General features: G+C 42.4%; 1 protein-coding gene across 5 annotated transcripts; it reads left to right on the top strand.

The window, feature by feature from the left end:
* Positions 1 to 389: 389 nt before the first annotated feature.
* Positions 390 to 19,802, top strand: cables1 (Cdk5 and Abl enzyme substrate 1). Of its 5 annotated transcripts, XM_031865298.1 has the most exons (11): positions 392 to 1,088; positions 1,140 to 1,431; positions 8,790 to 8,861; positions 9,001 to 9,093; positions 10,174 to 10,251; positions 14,075 to 14,183; positions 15,075 to 15,231; positions 15,360 to 15,463; positions 18,440 to 18,546; positions 18,701 to 18,908; positions 19,571 to 19,802. In XM_031865298.1, exons 1-11 carry the CDS (start codon positions 863 to 865, stop codon positions 19,709 to 19,711), a joined length of 1,587 nt encoding a protein of 528 aa, XP_031721158.1. In that variant the 5' UTR covers positions 392 to 862; the 3' UTR covers positions 19,712 to 19,802. The 5 variants fall into 5 exon arrangements, with proteins under 5 accessions (XP_031721159.1, XP_031721157.1, XP_031721158.1 ...); XM_031865297.1 differs by having other exon boundaries at positions 391 to 1,431; XM_031865301.1 differs by lacking the exons at positions 392 to 1,088; positions 1,140 to 1,431 and adding an exon at positions 1,476 to 3,060 and having other exon boundaries at positions 3,337 to 8,861.
* The last annotated feature ends 6 nt before the right edge of the window (positions 19,803 to 19,808 follow it).

A 19,808-nucleotide genomic window follows, 5' to 3' on the forward strand; every position in this document is an offset into this window, starting at 1 on the left:
CATATATAAGCATATAGGCAACAATACATTAGACATCTTCAATTAAAAGGCAAAAACACTGATTATCCCCCAACCCTGCCTCTCTTGAGCTCTTCATCAAAACGTGTTGGCCATCCAACGGCATGTGCCCAAACTGCAGTTGTTGTCACCCACAAACCACTAGATGGCATATTTAATGGCGTTATGTCGACAGAAAGAAAAAGAAAAAACAGCACACGCAATGCATGTCAAGCAGACAGATGGCGCAATTGCTGCAGAAATGCTGACTTGTGCGATTCAAAAAAATGATCTATTTTCTCAAAACAAACCGAGCCAGGCCCCTTTTCTGTCAGCGCACATTGATCGCTGTGCACACAAATGCTCCTTCCTTGCGTGGCCTGAGGAAGCAGCAAGCGGATCTTTCGCCATGCTTGACTAAAATTTGCAATGCAGAATGATGTAACGCTTTCCTGCCATTATGCTAAACATTCTTCTTGTAGGAATGTGTTTTTCCAAATTGATACACAGTGAAACATGTTGCTTGCAGGCTGTTATTGTGCAGGCCAGACCTGTTTCAGAGATACAGTTCTAAGTTTATGTAATTTTGGGCATACCCTGCTGTCAGAGAAGCGAGCTTCAGCAGTCGGGAAAAGGTAGAGAAAAAAAAACACATGTATTCCTGACAGCCCATTGGTCCAAATTTTCTGTGTGCTGCCACAATACTGCACACACGTGACCTGCCTGTTTTCACCCAGTTGGACGCGTGTACTTAAAAGACAGGCCACTACCATTCACCAAACACAAGCAAGCCCGATTAACACAATATCGATGCCAGCAAGGTAAGATCGTTACTGCGGGGGACTCGGATCACTGGGAGCGGACCATGGCGGCTGCCACGAGCAGCAACACATCCACGCTACAGATCAAGCACTCCAGCATCGAGCATACGCGGAAACGCATAGACCCGCGGAGGAGGCAAGCGGCGTTGTCCTTTCTCAGCAACATTTCTCTAGACGGGCGACCCGTGCAAGACGATGCAGACGACCAGAACGAGGAGGAGGACTCGCTCGAGGCTAGGACTAGACAGAGCCTGGTTTCTCCGGAGCGCTCGGCGCGCGGGGCTGCTGCTGCCGCCGCCGCTGCCGCTGCTGCGGCGGCGGCGGCGGCGGCGACCACGGCCGCCCAGGCGCTCGCTTTTGCAAACCAGGCTCTCTTCGCCAGCGGTCGGGCCGGTTTCGGGACGGGTCCCGCAGCCGCATACACGGAGGGCGACGCTTTCGCGCCCTCGACGTTCAGCTCGCCGTTCTCCGCGGTCCCAGCGTCGACTAGAGGGAGGCTGCAGACGTACACTCAGGGAATCCTGCCTGCCGCCTACTCCAGGCAAACCTCGCAGAACTACAGCCTGGAGGGCGTGCAGATCGCCAACTCTGCGATAGAGCTGCAGCGATCAAGGTAACTGTGTGAGAGCTGCTTGGGAGCATGCTGTACAGTGTGACTTGGTGTGAGGCATTGCGATAAAGGTGCAATCTCGCCTGCGGGATTTGCACAGTCAGGCCGTTAAACTGAACATCGCTGTCATCATAGCAAGCAAAGCAAACTTCACCATGTCCCCCCCCCCCCCCCTACTAAAGCAATCATAGGAGAAATGCATGGGAGCAGTCAGTCCACGTGTTAAGTAAACTCACATGTCAGCTGACTGTCAACATTTGATTATTGGCTGCAATATGATGCCTCTGACAAACCCTCTAGTGCAGTTTATTCTTGTTGCTTTGCATTCACCACCAGCCTACAGTAGATTATCAGGTCTCTCTCTTTTTCTTTTCACAATTTGGCACATCAGTGATTGAACTTCTGATGCATTAAAAGTGTTTGTGTTTTGTTTCCTCACATCAACCGGGGCCCTGAATGAATAAACTCTCGGAACAGTTTATTTTTAAAGTTAACTTTGTTTTGGAAAGGTGTTTTCGGCTCTGCAGTCTGCCTGGACGCAGCACTACACAGCAGAAGGATAGAGTTCAGCTGTTTGTTTATGTACTGCATGCGGGTGGTCATAGTCTTATGATTGACTGTTCTGCAGGGATGGATAGATGCGGGATGACCTAGTTTCCCCAGAGAGGAGACAGAGCTCAGCAGCACACCTCAGAAGTTGTTTTTTATTATTTGTTATTTTTTTTTTTTTACTTACACATGCTCACTGTCAAATGTACTAGACCTCAAATTATTTTTAGTGAATGTCATTCCAAAACCCTGTCGCACACCTGCCGTCTCCTCAGCGTGACGTAAACGTCCTGTAACTCTACACCCCCTGTTCAACTACATAAACAGGGGCTTGCTGCTCCATGTGGATGTCTTTTAGTTGTCCTCTCTGTCTACTTTGCCTTCACGCTGGAGGCACAAGGAGAGTTCAGAGGGTCTAACCTCGCCGCAGGACAGCTGTCAGTAACAGTCGTCTCATGGTTCCCTCAATGTCAGATCCTGCTGTCAAACCCTCCCTGCTCTGCTTTGCATTCAGAGCCCCCCTTCTTACCCAAATCCTCTCCTCACTCTGGTGTCTCTGGCAGACTTCTCAGGAAGCTCTGCTTCATGGGGGAAACACTCGACAGGCATTTAGTTCCCCTTCCTGACCTCATGGAAATTGTGCTGCCAAACCAACAGCCTCCGAAAGTCTTAATCTGTACTTTTTGATCGTGAAATAAGTCCATTAAATACGTTTTATTACACTCAAGACATTCATTTAAAAGTGTGCTATTTATTTTCTGAGAGGCTATTTACAGTTTACTGATGCTCAAAAAACACAGGGAATAAACAAACCATCAGAAACACCTTTTACAATGAAGCCTAATCCATTAACTGCAGCTTCAAATTAAACAGAATTGACGTGAAAACAATGAAAAATGAAGTTAGCATTAGTTGACAAAACGGTCTCATCACAAAGCTCTTTTAGCTGTTTTTGGCGTTTTCAAGCAGATCACACAATCTTCCTCTGCAGATGGTGTTTGCCCAGTTGTCATAGGATTAAAGATGTTTTATATTTTCATTTTCTTTGACATTTTAGGACCTTCTGTTCATGTTGCCGCAAACGTCGAGCTTAAAAGTTCATTCTTGACCTTAGAAACGACAGTTCTCGACACGAGGCCTTTTTATTAGCTGCTCTTGAGCTTCAACTTTTGAGCCGACATAGACGAGAAATCCTCAAAGCGCTTAGAAAAATGGAAATTAAAAAAAAAAATCTACAATTCCATGACAGCTGAGAAAACTCCACCGGCTGAGTAAGATCCTGTGATGCCATCGAAAGCTCCAGAACAAATACTGAGTGGACCTTGTGGTGAGATTGTTCCGTCAACTGCTGTTTTCAAGGTCAAGAATGAACTTTCAATCTTAGAATGATAATATTATGGTTCAAACGGGTTTACATGCTGTATATGTAATATAATATATGGAACGATAGTGTTCTTGTGCAGGTATGTGGTTTTGAATGACATTACAGTTCACAAAATTACACCATTTGATACATTTAAATGCTTCATTTTGGCAGGGCATTTTATTGATTTAATATTTATACTACATGTGTTAAATGAAAACATCTTTCATGTAACAAAAGAAGCCAGTAAATACAGTATGAAGTCATTAAACCATGACTGTACTCTGCCTTTGGAATATGCTTGGAGGATGTCCACACAAAAGTAAGCAACCTGTTGACGGAGCGCGGCCATATTCCTGCGGCGCGCAGACAGACGAGCGCTCTGCACAGTGCCTGGTTTGTTTTCTGAGGTCAGCTGGTGGAAACGTGTCCAGAGGTCCCTGGCTGCGTCAGGCAGGATGCCCAGGCTTTCTGAGAAGCAGCCTGGCTCTGCGCTCTGTATATTTTCTGTCCTCCACTTCCTCTCCCACAGGCATCAGAGACACACTCTCCCCTCAGACTTTTAGCTCTCAGTCCTGCTCCCATTCAGGAAGTCGCAGAGCCTCTGATGTGCTGCCAATAACCGACTTTCTAAGGCCAAAGCTGCTTTAGACCGTATCCTCATCATGCATGAAAATGATGGATGATTTCATATTCAGCCTTCCTTCCATTCCTCGGCCTTTATCCATCATGAATCAGCACGCTAAGAGCTACAGCTTTAAATATAGCATACCTATTACCATCTGGCCTTGTCTGCCTAAGGGGGTAGAGCTATTTTCATTTCATCCTTTCCCCCCATAAAACACATCCAGGTGTTTTCACGTCCTCTTTTTAGTTACATTCCCAACATCATTAGGCATTGCCGAATGAATCATGTTCTTAACCGTATTTTTACAAGAGTTTTTTTAACATGAGGCAGCAGAAGTTGTGGCTGGAAAACCAGCAGCACAAGTCATTACAGTGGCCCTGTGGAGTTTTGTGTGATCGGGTCACATACTTCTGGTTATGAGGTTGATTGTTGTTTGCTGAGGTCATGCTTGGCATAATCACAGGATTATATAAGAATGCTTCATTTTCCTTCTAGGTGTCTGAGCTGTCTGCTAACACTCAAAAAAAAAAAAAAGCAATTAAGATTCGACTGAGAAACCCACTTCAAGTATAAGACGTGGTAACAAGGGTCAGCTTGTGTTTTTCTTTGTGCACTTATAAGTTGAATCCGGGAGTTAAGTTTCCACATCATGCGTTGCTGTGTTTCTCACCCTGAACAGCTACCAGAACAATTCTATTTGTCTTTCTGTTTCTTTAAACTAAGCATCCTGTTTGTACTCCCAGTGTGTTTGAGGATCAGAGAGGCTGAACTGTTCTGACTGGATTTCTTTTCTTCTTTTTCCCCGTTCCCCGTCAGAATAATCAATTTTCCGATTGCCTTGGCTGTATTGTGTGAAGAAACCCAGAACATGACATTTATTTCCACTCGGCGACTCTCCGGCAAAATGGAAGACTGTGTCCTGCGGCGAGCTGCCAACAGGGCGTACGTGTGAAACTGTTTAATCTCCGCATCTAAATAGTCCACTTGAGTTTTATAGCATCGCTGCATGGCACTGCTGGCCAGGATTATCAATAGCCTTTTGGAAACGGTTTCAGCAGGATGGCATTGTGTTTGCAGCAGAAACGTATTAATGGTACATGGATTGCATTCATCAAACATGCCTAAATAAAATCACTTGAGGCAACGATAGCGGGGACTGTGTTGGAGATGCTGAGGGATGCTTGTTGTTGCCCCTCTGCCACTGATTTATACTGAGGTTTCTTTGAAGCGTTTGGCCCGGCCTTGTTAATGTCAAACCCGGTAAAGACTGTTCCTCTAACTGTAGTTGGTAGGAGTTGTGTCTGAGGTGAATGAGTGGCCGGCCCAGTGTTATTGTTTCCAGGATTTGTAGCGGCCTGTAAAACATCTTTTGCATTAAAAACACGTCCTGCTGGTGCCGTCGACCTCCAGGTCCTTGGATCCGATCAAAGTCCTCACAGTTCAGCCGTGTCCTCATGAACTGGGAACATTCCCTTGGGGCCCCACTAGTGAATGAGTTTTTAGGATCGGTAACAATTCACTGAGATTTTGGACTGGAATAACGACAAAGTGTCACACAGAATGGAGACCGATGGCTACAATAAGAGGTTATGTCTTCCTTGGAACAGATTGTGGACATGGTGGAACACTCTTTGCAGAGTTAAAAGGACATGTTTGGATTATTCGGTCTGTCCGAAAGCAAAAGTCACGCCTGTATGCACATTGAGTGCTATTGGTCGCTGTAAACGACATTCCTCGTTTCCTGCAAAAATCCAGCCACAGCTTATATGAGGCATCAGCGGTCAAAGTTAATGCAATCAAGCTTCCAACGTTGCAAGCTGTTTAGTACAAAATCCCATCTTTTTGTTACTATCCCTCTGCTGCAGCTCTGTAAGGAAACACTGTCCAGGATAACCCCAAGAGGGATTTGTACTGAAAAGACTGTAGCTCTGAAGGATAAACACTTGATTTGTCTAAGTCACACTTCTGAAGCCTCATGGGCATAGGCTGATGTTTACGATGCATTTTTTTTTGTTGCTGCTTAGGGCAATAAATGTGGATTTGGTTCTCTCTCTCTCTCTCTCTCTCTCTCTCTCTCTCTCTCTCTAACCTAAGAAGTAATCGCTTCACAGTTCGTATGGACAGGAAGAATGATTACAGCAAACAATGTGCACGTCGTATGAGTCATATATTAAGAGGCGACAAATCTAAACCTTTGGGCCAGCTCAACAAGCTGAAAACACATTATTATTATTATTACCTTATAACATTGTGTTGGCAAACAGCTCCCTACACATCCAGCTGACAGAGAAATATTAGCATCCAGTTGAAGTAGTGGCCACCTGGTGAATGCAAGTCAAATATTCACTCTCTTTTAGCTCTGTTTTGGTCTCAACCGACTCCTGAGAACAGTATCTGGCTCATTGGGTGATGAAATGCTCTGTTATGTTCAAAGCTAGATGCTAATTACTTTACCTGTTGTTTCATGCTAGGCTGCTAGCGTTCAGTGGGGCTGTCTGTTTTTTAAACGGCTGCCTGCTGCATCCAGTGAGAGGGCACCGAGGCAGTAAAGTTGTCGGCCCTAAAACCAAAAATAGAAGCTGAACAGTTTTAAAGCGCTCTGCAGTGTCGTTTAACAATTCTCTTGTCGGTTTCATGCTACATGCCATACCTCTCACATTACACATCAATCCTTTGATCCATCTATTCATACAAATATATCCATTAGTGCAGCTTTAAGTTAAGCCTTCAGTCAGAAACTCAAACTTGTATTCAGTTTTGGATTAAAGAGTCAGATGAGGTCATTTCTACATTCTCAGTAGTTAAGGACAGTGTATGTTTCACGCCAGTGTTCCATTTCAGCTCTTAATGTATCAACATACGGAAGCATGACAACATGGAAATGTTTTCTTATGACCTAAGTTATTCTAAAAGCTTCATTTAATATAAAGTAGTTTTAAGGATGAAGTGATGCGCCATTATGAGAAAGATGTAAGTCCACTTAGACTGTCCAGTCTCAGATCTTTATCCAGCCAATCTCTCTCCTCCATCAGAAGGATGATGTAACACTGACTATAAATCACATGACCACACATGAGCCACTCATCTGACCATCAGGCAGAGGTCACGCCCCTTCATAACAACCATGTCAGCTGTCCGTTGTTCCACTTAGGACAAAAATAATGTACTGTTCTTTATGCTCTTTAGCAGAGTGTTTCATTCTCCTCCTCCCCAGTTTATGATTGTTGGGGTCATAATGTACAGTGCAGGAGGTTAGCCAGTATAATGGCTCTCGGTTTCTTGTCTGGGTCCTCATGCACACACTCGTCTCAGCCCGTCTCCTCAGGCATACACTGTTCACTCAGCCTGTCTCGGTTTAAACCCTGCGACATCCTCAAGGACATGGTCATCTTTTGTTAATTTGTCCTCGTGCTCTGTCGTTCATTAACCAGCCTCTCTGCTTTACGCTCTGTCTCCGTCTCCCCCTTTTTTTTGAAATGTTCAGTGAAGAAGGGGTGGGTCAGGGCAAGCTTGTTTAACTGCTGCCGGCTCTACAGCATTACAATGTGAAAAGAATTACGTGGTCCAAGATTAAAGTCATTATGCATGGTGTGAACAGACATTTGTTTGCAGTCTTACTTGGCTTTGCCGACTCTGCTTCTGCAGATTTATTGATGGACCCCTTTGGGAGGATGCGTCACGTTTTAGTTATTTCACCACTAATGTGTTAATTTCCGCTACTTTCAAATGCGGCCACTTTATAAAGCAGATTAATGATGTTGGATTATGTCGTTATCGTGGCGCTAAACATACAATTACAATCTAATTTTGGAACAGCTCACGCATACTTGGCTATCACACGAGGGGTTCATTTCTTAAACTGGCAGCCGATCATATAAAAGTGGTCCAGCAGAATTAGCCTGTTGAGTCGTGCAACCAAAGTGTAAAATAAAGGCCATCTGTGACAAAATGTGTTACACACAAAGTGCTTGCCGAACCAGCTCGTTATCCTCTTAGCGGCTCTGATCCTGGAAAATTCCCTGTGATGTACGCCAGATCGAGGAGTGATCATTGACCACACAGTGGTGTTGATGGATGACCATAACTCGACCGCCCAAGACTTGTTTTTGTAAATGAACCACACAGAACAGACGCAGACGGGTGATGATTTCACACCATTGTTTGACCTTTTGCTCCGAGGCCTCAGTGACCACAGTCGTATTTTGTTTCAGGGCTTTGTATCGAACATTAATGCTTTTTGAGTATCAAAAGTTGCCATTGTCTGCATGGTCAAATTCTTAGGTTATTTCTTTGATTAAATCTTTGTCTAAATCTAGAAACCTTTCCAACTTTAGAAAATATATTGCCTCTAGTCCTAACACTAAGCTATTGTAACTAAAACTTGTGTATGATTTGGCACACATGTCAAACATTTTGAAAAGATACCAACAAATATGTTGTGTATTGTTGGCTTTACTCACTTATTGACCCATTGATTTACACAAAGTAGGTAAATGGAGATTTCATTTGAAAGTCTGTGAATGCTGATACATCGGTTTTATTCTGAAAGCTAGACTCACCTCAGCTTGTGAGGAAAATGGATTGATTTTAGTGCCCACTCTTGCCATTCGAGGTATTGCTATACTGTGGAATTGGCTTTGATTTAGTGTTGTACCTTTTTAATCAAATTGCTTTGCAGGACTATTTGTCCATCATAATGAGGATTATATCATTATTTTGCCAGAGTTAGTTCTCCTCTAAGCTGTTTTGCAGAGGGACGGTTGGTTCTGTGTTTGGTACGATGATTCCTCTTCTAACTTTCGTCTCTGTCTGTCTTTCCAGACGGAGACTCATCTCTCAGCGCTCTTCGCTTGAAACGCTAGAGGACATTGAGGAGAATGCTCCTCTACGCAGGTAGCGAACTGCACTGAAATACCGGTCACATTGTCTAATGTACTGTATATACGATTCTGAGACACTCGGTGTGATGCATCCCACTGGGATTCTCCGTTTTTTGAGGTACTGATGTTTTGTGTTTTGTTTTACATTTTAGATGCCGAACCCTATCGGGTTCCCCCCGACCAAAGAGCTTCAAGAAGATCCACTTCATAAAGAACATGAGGCAACATGATATTCGTAATGGAAGGTATGAAGGCAAACAACGCCACCCATTAGTCAATACAAGTCCTCGGTGGATAATGGCAGGCTGCCCCAGTCAATGAACTGCAGTGTGGATGTTTTACAAGCCACATCGTAAGCAGACCTGGCCCACTCACTGCATGTCATTCTGACTCATCAATTAAATGTAATCGATTGACAATCCTTTGCATTTCACACAGAGTATAATCTGATTTTGTTTCATTTTAATCTTTAGTTGATCACTGTTGAATCATTTTGGAATCGCACCATGAAATCACTGCAAAAAGCTAAATCACATATTGTATCACAGTGCACATAAGCATGTATGCAGCGCACAAATCCCTAAACATAGAACAATAATGGTTACTGTTGCTGGGTGTGCAGAATGTAAACAAAGGAAAATATGGTTGTTTCAATCTAGGCCAGAAGTCCCAGGAAGTGTTCACCACTCTGGGGATTTTCACCATCATCAAAGTCACATTCTTTGGATTTGAAATGTAATTGAGTCGGCTGTTTTTCAGGGCATTCTGTGATGGAGAGTGTAGTTCTGGTGCTTTCTTCGAAAATCATTTTCCAGTTGAATTGTGCAGATGCTCGTGCAGTATCTCTTTGTTTAGATAACCAGTGCACCATCTTGATTCATTTATCCTGTTAAATTAGGACTCAGGTCAAGTTGTTCTTCCTATATATACACACGTCCATATCTGACGTGGAATAACCGTGAGCTGGATGTTTCCACACGATTAGGAACTGCTTCTTGATCAACAGATGCTGAAACACGCCGTGACTCGCGTGTCGTTTGTATCTGATGTTGATTTTGGTCCAAGTAGTCTGATTCATTAAGCGTCTGAGTTGCAGCTATTAAAAGAAGCGTTACTTTAAGTATTCTTCCCAATTATTCTAAAATTAGAAAATGTTAACCGAAGTTACCTTATTAAACAAATTCATCAAACCCCTGACTACATGCTACATGTGCTACAGTACCACAAAACAACACACACTTCACACAGTTTCATCTCATTCTCTCCAACTTTAACCTGTGGATCTTGTCAGATAGATATTGATTAGCTTGTTTTTGTTTTTATAGGATAGTCCTTATCAGTGGCAGAAGATCCTTCTATAGTGTATTTTCTGTCCTGCCCTATCGAGATTGTAGCCAAGCAGGGTATGTATCCTACAGCATGCCGAACTTATTAACCTCCAGCCTGTGCTCCCTCTTTCCCTTTGTTTTCTCATCGCTCTTTTCCTGTGGATGTACTCTCCTCTGACTGGTGCATACATTGCTACGGGCTGGTTTTGGTGGATGCATTTTTACCGTTGCGGTTTGATAAATGAAAAGGCAGTGGGCTGAAATGGGCTTAAAAGGATTAATTTCGTCAATTGTTGCACAGTGCTTGTTGCTTGTCTTGCTTTTTTTCCATAATGGCTCCCGTGGCTTCTAGCCACTCTTCCTTTTTGTTCACATCAACCCATTTCTGTCTGTTGCCACTGTCGCTGGCTTTTTAGCATTTAAGACTCACCTTTTCTGCCGGTGTTCCTGTTTGTTTTTTTCCTGTTCCAGATTTAGAATCTTTAGCTCTTAATTTATTTCATGTGTTGTCCACTGGTTGAATTATCCACAATACTGGCAGACTGGAGTTTCTGCTGCGTGTCCTGCACACGGTCATGACAGTTTGTAACAAACCACTTTTGTTTAATCTTAGCCTTGTTTAAAAGTTTACCTCTCTTGGTGGTAGAAGGAAAAACATGTCTGGCTTATCTGTAGACGACGCTTGGTTCCATGTAATGGGAACCCACCTGGCGTTCATGGGAATAGCTCTGGTACAGCCTAGGTTCTGACGAGTCACCCCCCAGTCACATGAAACGGTGTCTTTTGGAGGAAGTGAAAGAGAAAAGGGGAAAGATAAGCGCCAGAGAATACAATGCACAGAAATAACAGCTTCACACCGGGGCTTAGTGAAGAGCATGAAGGCTCAATCCATTCCGGGAATTTCCAAAGCCAGCCAATCAGTTTAAGGTCGAGGGTTAATAAACCCCCAGGGATATCCAATTTGACTGCTCATTGCTGTTAATTGACAGTTTTCTGTTAGACTTTGGTTTACAAGTGTTGTAACTGCAAAACAACATTTTATTAGACGACCGGGCCCCAAAAGGCTGATTTCTTTTCTTCTCCGTCTCTCTGTCTTTATGATTACTGCAACTACCGCCCCATGAACAAAATTGCCAAATTTTGCAGTGCAGCCTTGGCATGGTCCCAAAAACAAAAATGGGAACAAAACATGAAGACAGTTCTCCTACAGTTACAACACTAAATAAGGAATTTCAAAGGAATGGTTTGACATTTTGGGAAATACACTTATCAGCTTTCTTGCCAAGAGTTAGTTGAAAATATGAACTCTCTCATATCTGTCTGTTTGATGTGAAATGATAGCAATAAGATAGCTAGCTTGAGTTTTGCATTAAGTCTGAAGCAAGGTAAATGTGCACATTTCCCCCGAATAAACCACAACGTTTTATTATAATTGATGCACTGATGCTGACACTAATACAGGATATCGGTCCTATACTTACCCAAATCGCTGGATCGGGTATCCTTTACAATAGGCTGACCTCGTATCAGTTATCATTATTTTAATAAATAACAGTTCAGTACATTTATATCTATGTATTTATTTGATACATTTTGTTTTACAAACTTAGTTCAAGCCTGCTGCCTTACAAATGCAAGAATAATCCTAATCGCTCATAGTGAGGCATACAGTTTATTAATTAAACACAGGTATCGTATCGGCACTGAAACAGTCAGATAGATGCAGCCTACTTTTTACACTTTGTATTTGTACCGAATAAACAGAGATATAATATGTTGTTTTGTTAAACCTTAGTTTGGACAGAACCAGGCTTGTCTGTTTCCTCCTACTTCGAGTCTTCATGCTAAGCTAACAGACTACTGGCCGCAGCCTCATAGTTAGCGTACTGATGATGAGAGTGGTGAGTATTAATCTTCTCATCGAACTGTCGATGAAAAAGCAAATAGGTGCAGTTTTTTCTTTCAAAATGTCAAACTATTCCTGTAAGGGAAAGAAACCATGAAACTTTGCAGACTAAAAGACTGAACATCTGTTTATGGGGCGTCACTGTCTCATGACACCTAGATGGTTTTGGGTTCAAACCCCGCTGGGGTCAACTGTGGCTTTTCTTTGCAGACTTTGCATGTTCTCCCTGTGTTTGCATGGGCTTCCCCTTATGCTTCAGTTTCTCTGACCCTAAACGATCTGCATGTTGGGTAATGCTCCTGGCATTGCATTGTGGTCGCAGTTGGCCTCCGGGGTAAAAAGTTAGATTGGTTAAATGCAGAGGAAATTTCCTCACTGGGACTGATAAAGTATTATTTATTGATGCTCATGGGTTTAGCGTAATAGGTGAAGCTCAGTCAAGACTGCAGGGGAATATTATTACAAGCCAATAAAAGCCAACTTTAAACTGTTTGTATGAGTTGTAAAGTATTTGGTAGTAAAGTAGACAGCCAGGGTCAATATGTTTTTAGTCATGTTAATGTTTATGCTTCGTGTGCTTGATGCTAGATTTAGAGACATTTGGCAGGGCATCGTGAGCACTTATAACACTACTAACATACAGATGTTTCAAGCCAGTGGTTCCTGTGCATGCATGCTACAAAGCAATGTCAGCTTTTCTTATATTTTTCCTTTCATTTCTCCTTAGTCTCAGCAGACTAAAGCGCAACAGTTTTTTTTTTTTTGTTTTTCTGGATCGCTTCTTAGAAAAGCTCTCTCCCTAGAAAGCTTTCCGTCTCGTATGTTTTTCCCCTCTTTTTTTTTTTTTTTCTTTAATCTCCACTGTTCTGTGAGACGTCTGCTGCCTGGGGACCTCCATGTCTATGATGCATCCATCAACAACGTGTCCTGTTTGCCAAATAACACTGTTTGCATTATATCAGATTGGCCCCACATGTCATCAAAACACTGGGAGAGTCATGTGAGGGCCGACTGTGTCATTTATTCCATTTATCTGGGCACCGTTTTAATCCGAAAGCATGACTGAGCTAGGGGAAGATAAGTGGAGGAGAAAAACAAGACTAGTGTTACGATTTAATGTCTGCTGTCTGCTGACATTCTGAAATCCAACCACAATGTAAATATTGTGCTAAAGTAAATATTACACAAGTGTAAGTGAATATTTGGCTGCCTTTTGTCTTCTTGCTTTGACATTAATCTTAAACTTCTGGAAAGAATTTGAGTCTTCAGCTTGCCATAACCTCTTTGTTGTCAGTTACTCAGTATAGCAGAGTGTGAATAAAGTGGACTGCAGGCATATAACCTCCTTTGTCAGTGCACACACACACACACACGCACTCAGTAGCCTCTACTGGCAGTGACCTAAAATCTTCAAGTGAAGTTAAATTACAGCAGTAACTACTGTCTACTTTAATTAGTATATCTTACTATATAGTTTTCTGCTATGATTGATATTGTGGTTTTATCCTCCTATCGGAATACTGATATTCCATTTAACAATGACTTAATGGGCACACTGTTTTATTTGACATGTGATTGCCCCAGTCTACCCAGCAGACATTAAATACAGACTGGCCGATACAAAATGTGTGCTTTAGCAGTTTTCTACTTCAGAAGAACATTTGACCTCCTGCAAGTCTCCCACAGCAGTATGGCACTTCAGCACTAGAGTCTGAAGAGGCCGGCCTGCTAGAAAGAAGCTGCACTCGCACTCCATCCGTCCTCCCACGGTTGCTCTTTTATTTCTGATTGTCCTCAGATGCACCCCAAGACGCAGGCAATGACAGAAACTAGACCAGCTGAGTGCAGGTTCGATTCAGGGCTGTGAGGTAGAGCTGAGGTGAGCTAGAACAGGCCTAAGCAAGAAGGTTAAGGAAAGGGATGGGAGTAAAAAAGAAGCTGTAGGAAGGTTTGTGTGTACGGTGAAAGCTCTAAAGGTCTTGTGCTCATTAGGGATGTCAAGCTGGAAGGAGGAGGGCGTCAGCGGCACCCGTCAGGAGGCGTCAGTGCCAAGGAGATGGTGATCGGGCTGGAGGGAGTGGAGTTGGGAGCTGATGGAAAGGTGAGATGGCAGCAGAAATATGCTGTGGAGAGGGGGAATATAGTCATCTTTTAAGTATTTATAATTAAATGAATATAAGACTATACACTAACTATTTAAAAAAAAAGTTTGAAGAAAATTCACACAAAATTACCAAAAAATTGTACATTACTGCTCATTTTTAACAGTTTGAAAACTGTATAATTTATTGAATGTTTTTGTCTCCCAGACTAGCTTGAAGTTACTTGCTTTTAATGTGCAAGATGTTTGCTGTCGCTTCATAAACGTTCCAAAAGTGGCAGCTAATAGTATAGCAGCTACGTCATAAACGCGTCTTTCCTCTAAAATAATGCAAAATTATTACTACTTTTCACAGTATTTTCTCATTCACGAGTGTGTCAAATGTGTGTCCGCTCAACACATTTGCTCAGTCACAGCTCACCAATGCTTGAAATTTGAAGGAAAATTAGATAGCTCATCAAATGTATAGTTGCTTGCTACTACAGAACATAGAGTGGTACTAAGCTCGCTAATCAGCCAAATGATTTGCCTTTAAGTACTTACCTTAAACATTGCACTGGGTTTTTGATAAATTAAGAATATTTACATGTTTCATATATAATAAATCAACATATAGGCAATAGGCTTTTTTTCTTAGCAGCATTTTGTCATATGAAACCTCAGGCATGATTAATCACATTATTAAAAACTGCATTTCATTTAGGAAAGTAAGTTCCAGGCTCCTGTTATGTGCATGCTGAGTCACTGTGATATATTGGTAACTTGCCTTTTCCTGTTTTGACAAGCAAGTGAAAACAATACATTATACCTGTTCAACCTGTTAGATTATGGAAAGCACAACTTTGTTTAGCTATTATGAAACAGCTATTATAACTACACCTGTGTCTGCAGACTGTGTCCTACACCCAGTTCCTGTATCCCACCAACGTGCTGGGTGGTCGAAGAAACACCATCGACTCAACCTCGTCCTTCTCTCAGTCTCGCAACGCCAGCCATAGAAGCCTCAGTTTGGGCCGAGCCAACAGCAACCAGAGCAGCACAGACACAGGTCGGTCGACTACCAACGAGTGCTTACCATCTTTTCCTTTATCCAGTGTGTGTTTTTATTTGGAAAAAGGTAGTGCAAACGTTAACTTCTAGCTTAAACTCTGTTGTTGTTGTTTGTGTCCGTGGCAGGGAATGATTTGGGGGACTTCCGCGATTACGACCCCAATCTGCTGGATGACCCGCAGTGGCCTTGTGGAAAACACAAGAGAGTCCTTACCTTCCCCTCCTACATGGTGAGAAAGGCATCATAAATACCAACAACAACAACAACAACAACAGCAAATGCAGCCATGTCTTTGAACCACCTATGTTTTGACACGGTTTGTTGAAATGTCCTACAATATCTCACTGTTAATACTTTTCTTTTTCAATGGTTATTTTTGTCATTATGGGCCTTTTTGTGCTCAGTTTTTCCACCACAACCAAGAACAATAACACACCTTGACAGTTTGTTTCTTAAAAAATCTTTCTGAATTTTATCAGCTGTTTTTGAAAAGGTGCCAGGAGGATGTTTCAGAAGGTTTTAATCAGCAAGGTCACCGGCCCAGACTCTCTCCCAAGTTCTGGGACCTGAATGAATACACATCACTTATCTCAGCATAGTGGGCAGTAGCTGTTAGGTTGCAACAGTTAGTGTAGTGTTTTCATCCCAGCACTAACCCCTCTCTTACTTTCCCAGAAAAGAGCAGATGCTTCATCGTTTTTAGAAAAACATAAATAAAACCTGACTAGACTCCCACCGCGTTCTTTCCCGGGGACTGTTATTGTTACGGAGACGCAGAATACACAACAACGAGTGACATCGCTGACATGTTAAGTCAAAGCCGGGCTATGTGTTTTGTTGTGGTTTCTTTTGTTTTGTTCTCTTCCTCCAATTACAAAACCCAGCGTCTCACAACAATAGCCTTTGTGTTTACTACAGCAATGGAACCAGTAAATTCTCATCATTGATTGAACACAGGCTATTTAGAAGACGTGACTCTTAAGCAACAACTTTCAAGCTGAGGATAATTATAGTTTTTGTACTCTGCATGCAATTTAGGAAACGTGTGACCTAGAACACCATGAATATAATGTTGAATGTGGTTGGTTGAGTGGCTTGTTGATTTGTGTAATGGTATCCTCACGGTAAAAACATGTAGTAATGAAGTGTTTTAATGTGGTAACATAAGTTAGTGTGAGACATGGTCACAGAAGAGTATATTTTCTGTTAGGCAAAGTCGGTGCCGTTCTGCTTTATGTTCATTTCTCTGTGCTGAGATCATCAATGAGCATTCGTTCTCCTTCATGGTTCATGATCAGCGACGTGGTGTTCTGTGTGAATGCCATTATTCATACTCAAAGACATGCCTGCAATACCATACATGCATTTTGAGAGTCGTCCTTATATGTATAGCACTATTGCATTGTGTGTCCTTAATCGCTTCTTACTCAGCGGAACGTTGCGATCGAATAATTCCAATTTTTTTTATAACTTCAGTGTTAGTTTTGTACATTTGGCATCACTTCTGTCCGCTAGGAAAACACTGTTTACCGTAACAGAGGAACGATTCATCTTATTGTCGATCAATCTGAAGATTATTTTCTTGATTATTGGTTTCATCATTAAATTTCAAAACCTATACATTTTCTAGAGCCCAAGGTGAAATCCTCAAGTAGCTCTGACCACCAGTCCAGAACCCAAAGGTATTTGATTTACTGTAGTAGTTGAAGCTGAATGTTTGGCACATTTGCTTGAAAAGATGACTATGGAATGATATGATGTAATGAGATGAGTTGCCAGTTATCTTTCTTCCAATCGTTTCAGCTCGACACCAAAGTAACCGCTCCGATCTGGGAGCACCGTGACAATTTATAAACAATGCTATACTTATTTACTGTTTTGAAAAGAGTATATTATATTTTATTGTGGTTTTCAGTGAAATTTGGACATAGAACACATACAAAAATTAATTTACCACAGTTGAATCTAATCGCAGAAACGCAGTCAGTTGTTTTAGGAGTGTGTGTGTGTGTGTGTGTATGTGTGTGTGTGTGTGTGTGTGTGTGTGTGTGTGTGTGTGTGGGAATAAATTAATCCAACAAGCCAAAAGAAGTGGTTTAGATCATTTGGCTTAAGTGTTGGAGGTCAAACTGAAAGTTGATGAACCCTGTGTGCTGTAAGTACAGGAAGTCAAAGTTGAACCAACAAATATTTACAAAGAACATTTTAGGTAATTATTTTGATTGTTGTAACCGTAAAGGTAATACTGCTTGTGTTTATTTCCCTGTCTAACTAGCAATGATGCTATGTTCCTAAATCTTTAATGCTGCTGAACGTTGTTGTTACTAAGAAGAAGAAGATTCCTTTTGCCTCCAGAAGGTCTTCAATTTAAGTTGTGGATTCAGCAAAGTGCTAGAAATGTACTTTGTTCTGCAGCGGTTATTATACGGTCTTAATGCGACTCACCCACCCGGTACTCAAATCATGTTAGAACAAACACTAAGGGTGGTCTAATGGAAGCCTGACGAGTCCCTGAGTCCTCAGCAATCAAATATGTGTTGTGTTTTCCAGATTTGTCTTTTTATTATCCTCAACAAATCCTATTAAAAAAAAAAGACCATAATCAACTATGTGTTCAGTATTTTTCAACATCCATGCGCTGTCTGTGGCGCTCGGGCCCAAACAAGCTCGGTCATTTGCTAAAACAGCAGGGCACTGTAGTTGTTAGCTAGCATTACTCAAACGGGAGTAAACAATGACGTTAAGTACCATTGGTCATCGGCTGATTGATGCGTCATTCTGCTGCTGTAAATACTCACTAGCACACACATGTGTACGACTCAAAATAACCACAGTGGATGTGTTCATTGGGGTGAAGGAACAAGTCACCCAGTGTGGCTCATTGGGGTTTTTAATAGTGTTTGGACAACAATGGCGCTCTGTGGCATAGAAGAATAAGATACATCGGGCTTCGGATGCACACATGCTTTGTGTGTCATTTGGATCAATTCATTGTTATTTCTGGTCTTTTCGTGGGATTTCCTGACAATAGGAAAGATAAAGAATACAACCAGACTTATCCTTCAAGTGACACGACAAACAACCGCCATCGGTAAAGCCATATTGTGAGGCCGTGGAATCCAACACTAGTGTGTGAGGATCCAGTCACGCTGCCCGGTGCTGAAAGTCTGGTCATTTTGACACCATCTCTGGTTTTCCTTTTCAGACTACGGTCATTGAATACGTCAAACCCTCTGACCTCAAGAAGGACATGAACGAAACCTTCAAGGAGAAATTCCCCCACATAAGGCTAACACTAAGCAAGATTAGGAGGTACGACGGACAGACATGTATAGACTGTCATATTAAGCATGTTTGATGAGAAAGATGATTTCACTTTACCGTGACCTGTGTTTCTTTTCTTTAACACCAACGTATTTATGTATCCCTTTCTCTTCCTCCTCCTCTTCTTTTCGCCTCCCTGCAGTTTGAAAAGGGAGATAAAAAAGTTGGCCCAGGATGAATGTTGCTACGAGGAGCCGACAGTGGCCATGGCTTTCGTCTACTTTGAAAAACTCGTGCTTCAAGGCAAACTGAACAAGCAGAATCGCAAACTCTGCACTGGAGCTTGTGTCCTTCTGGCGGCCAAGATTGGCGGCGATCTCAAGAAACACGAGGTCAAGCTCCTGATAGACGTAAGTCCCCTCACTCGCACCTCCGAAAATCCTAACTTCGATGCCCTCTTTCATGCTTCGATGATAATTTGTGTGCTCGCGTCGCAACCAGATTCAATTGTGAGATCACTCGAATCAAAGTGAACAAATCACACACAGTGAAGACTGTCTGCGGTGAAGTCTGTGGATTCTTCTGACTAACAAGGAAATGGATTCCAGAGGGACAAACAAAGCCTCCGACTTGTATCAGAGTTTGAAGTCTTAAGCAACACCAGAGCTAACTCTGATGACATCATGAGGGTTAGAAAGCTCTCGAGAATATCTTTTTTTTTGTTTCCGCGTGTAAAATCATTGGAGTGCCCTTTTTAATGAAAGCTTTAGAGTTGCAAACTTTCCCCCTTTGATCTAGATTTCTGTAGAACTGCAAAAAAAACTAATTTATTACAGTCCATCTGTCACATCCTAACATTTCACCTACCATTCTCGAGTTGACTTGTAGATTATTGTGAACGCATCAACAGCAGGTTTGTCAAACATCCAATCACTCATCTCCTCTTGTCCAAATCTCCTCCTGTGCCAATCCTTACGAAATGCTGGTCTAATGAGAAGCGATGAGCAATGCAGGATCGCACATATCTCTTATTTAATATTAACTCTCTCTTTTTTTTTTTTTTTTGTGGCAGAAACTGGAAGAGAGGTTCAGAGTGAACCGCAGAGAGCTGATCGCCTTTGAGTTCCCGGTCCTGGTGGCGTTGGAGTTCAACCTGCACCTGCCAGAACACGAGGTCATGCCCCACTACAGACGCCTCCTGCAGACCTCCTAGCATTAGTGACCCATCAGGAGGACGACCACCAGGTTCTCCTTCTGATCCTCTGCTTCCCCATGGTATCCATCCTTCCACCTCTCTCTTCCCCCCCCCC

The sequence above is a fragment of the Anarrhichthys ocellatus genome, unplaced genomic scaffold (genome assembly GCF_004355925.1).
Source record: "Anarrhichthys ocellatus isolate YVR2014 unplaced genomic scaffold, GSC_Weel_1.0 scaffold32, whole genome shotgun sequence".
In the NCBI taxonomy this organism is placed as follows: domain Eukaryota; kingdom Metazoa; phylum Chordata; class Actinopteri; order Perciformes; family Anarhichadidae; genus Anarrhichthys; species Anarrhichthys ocellatus.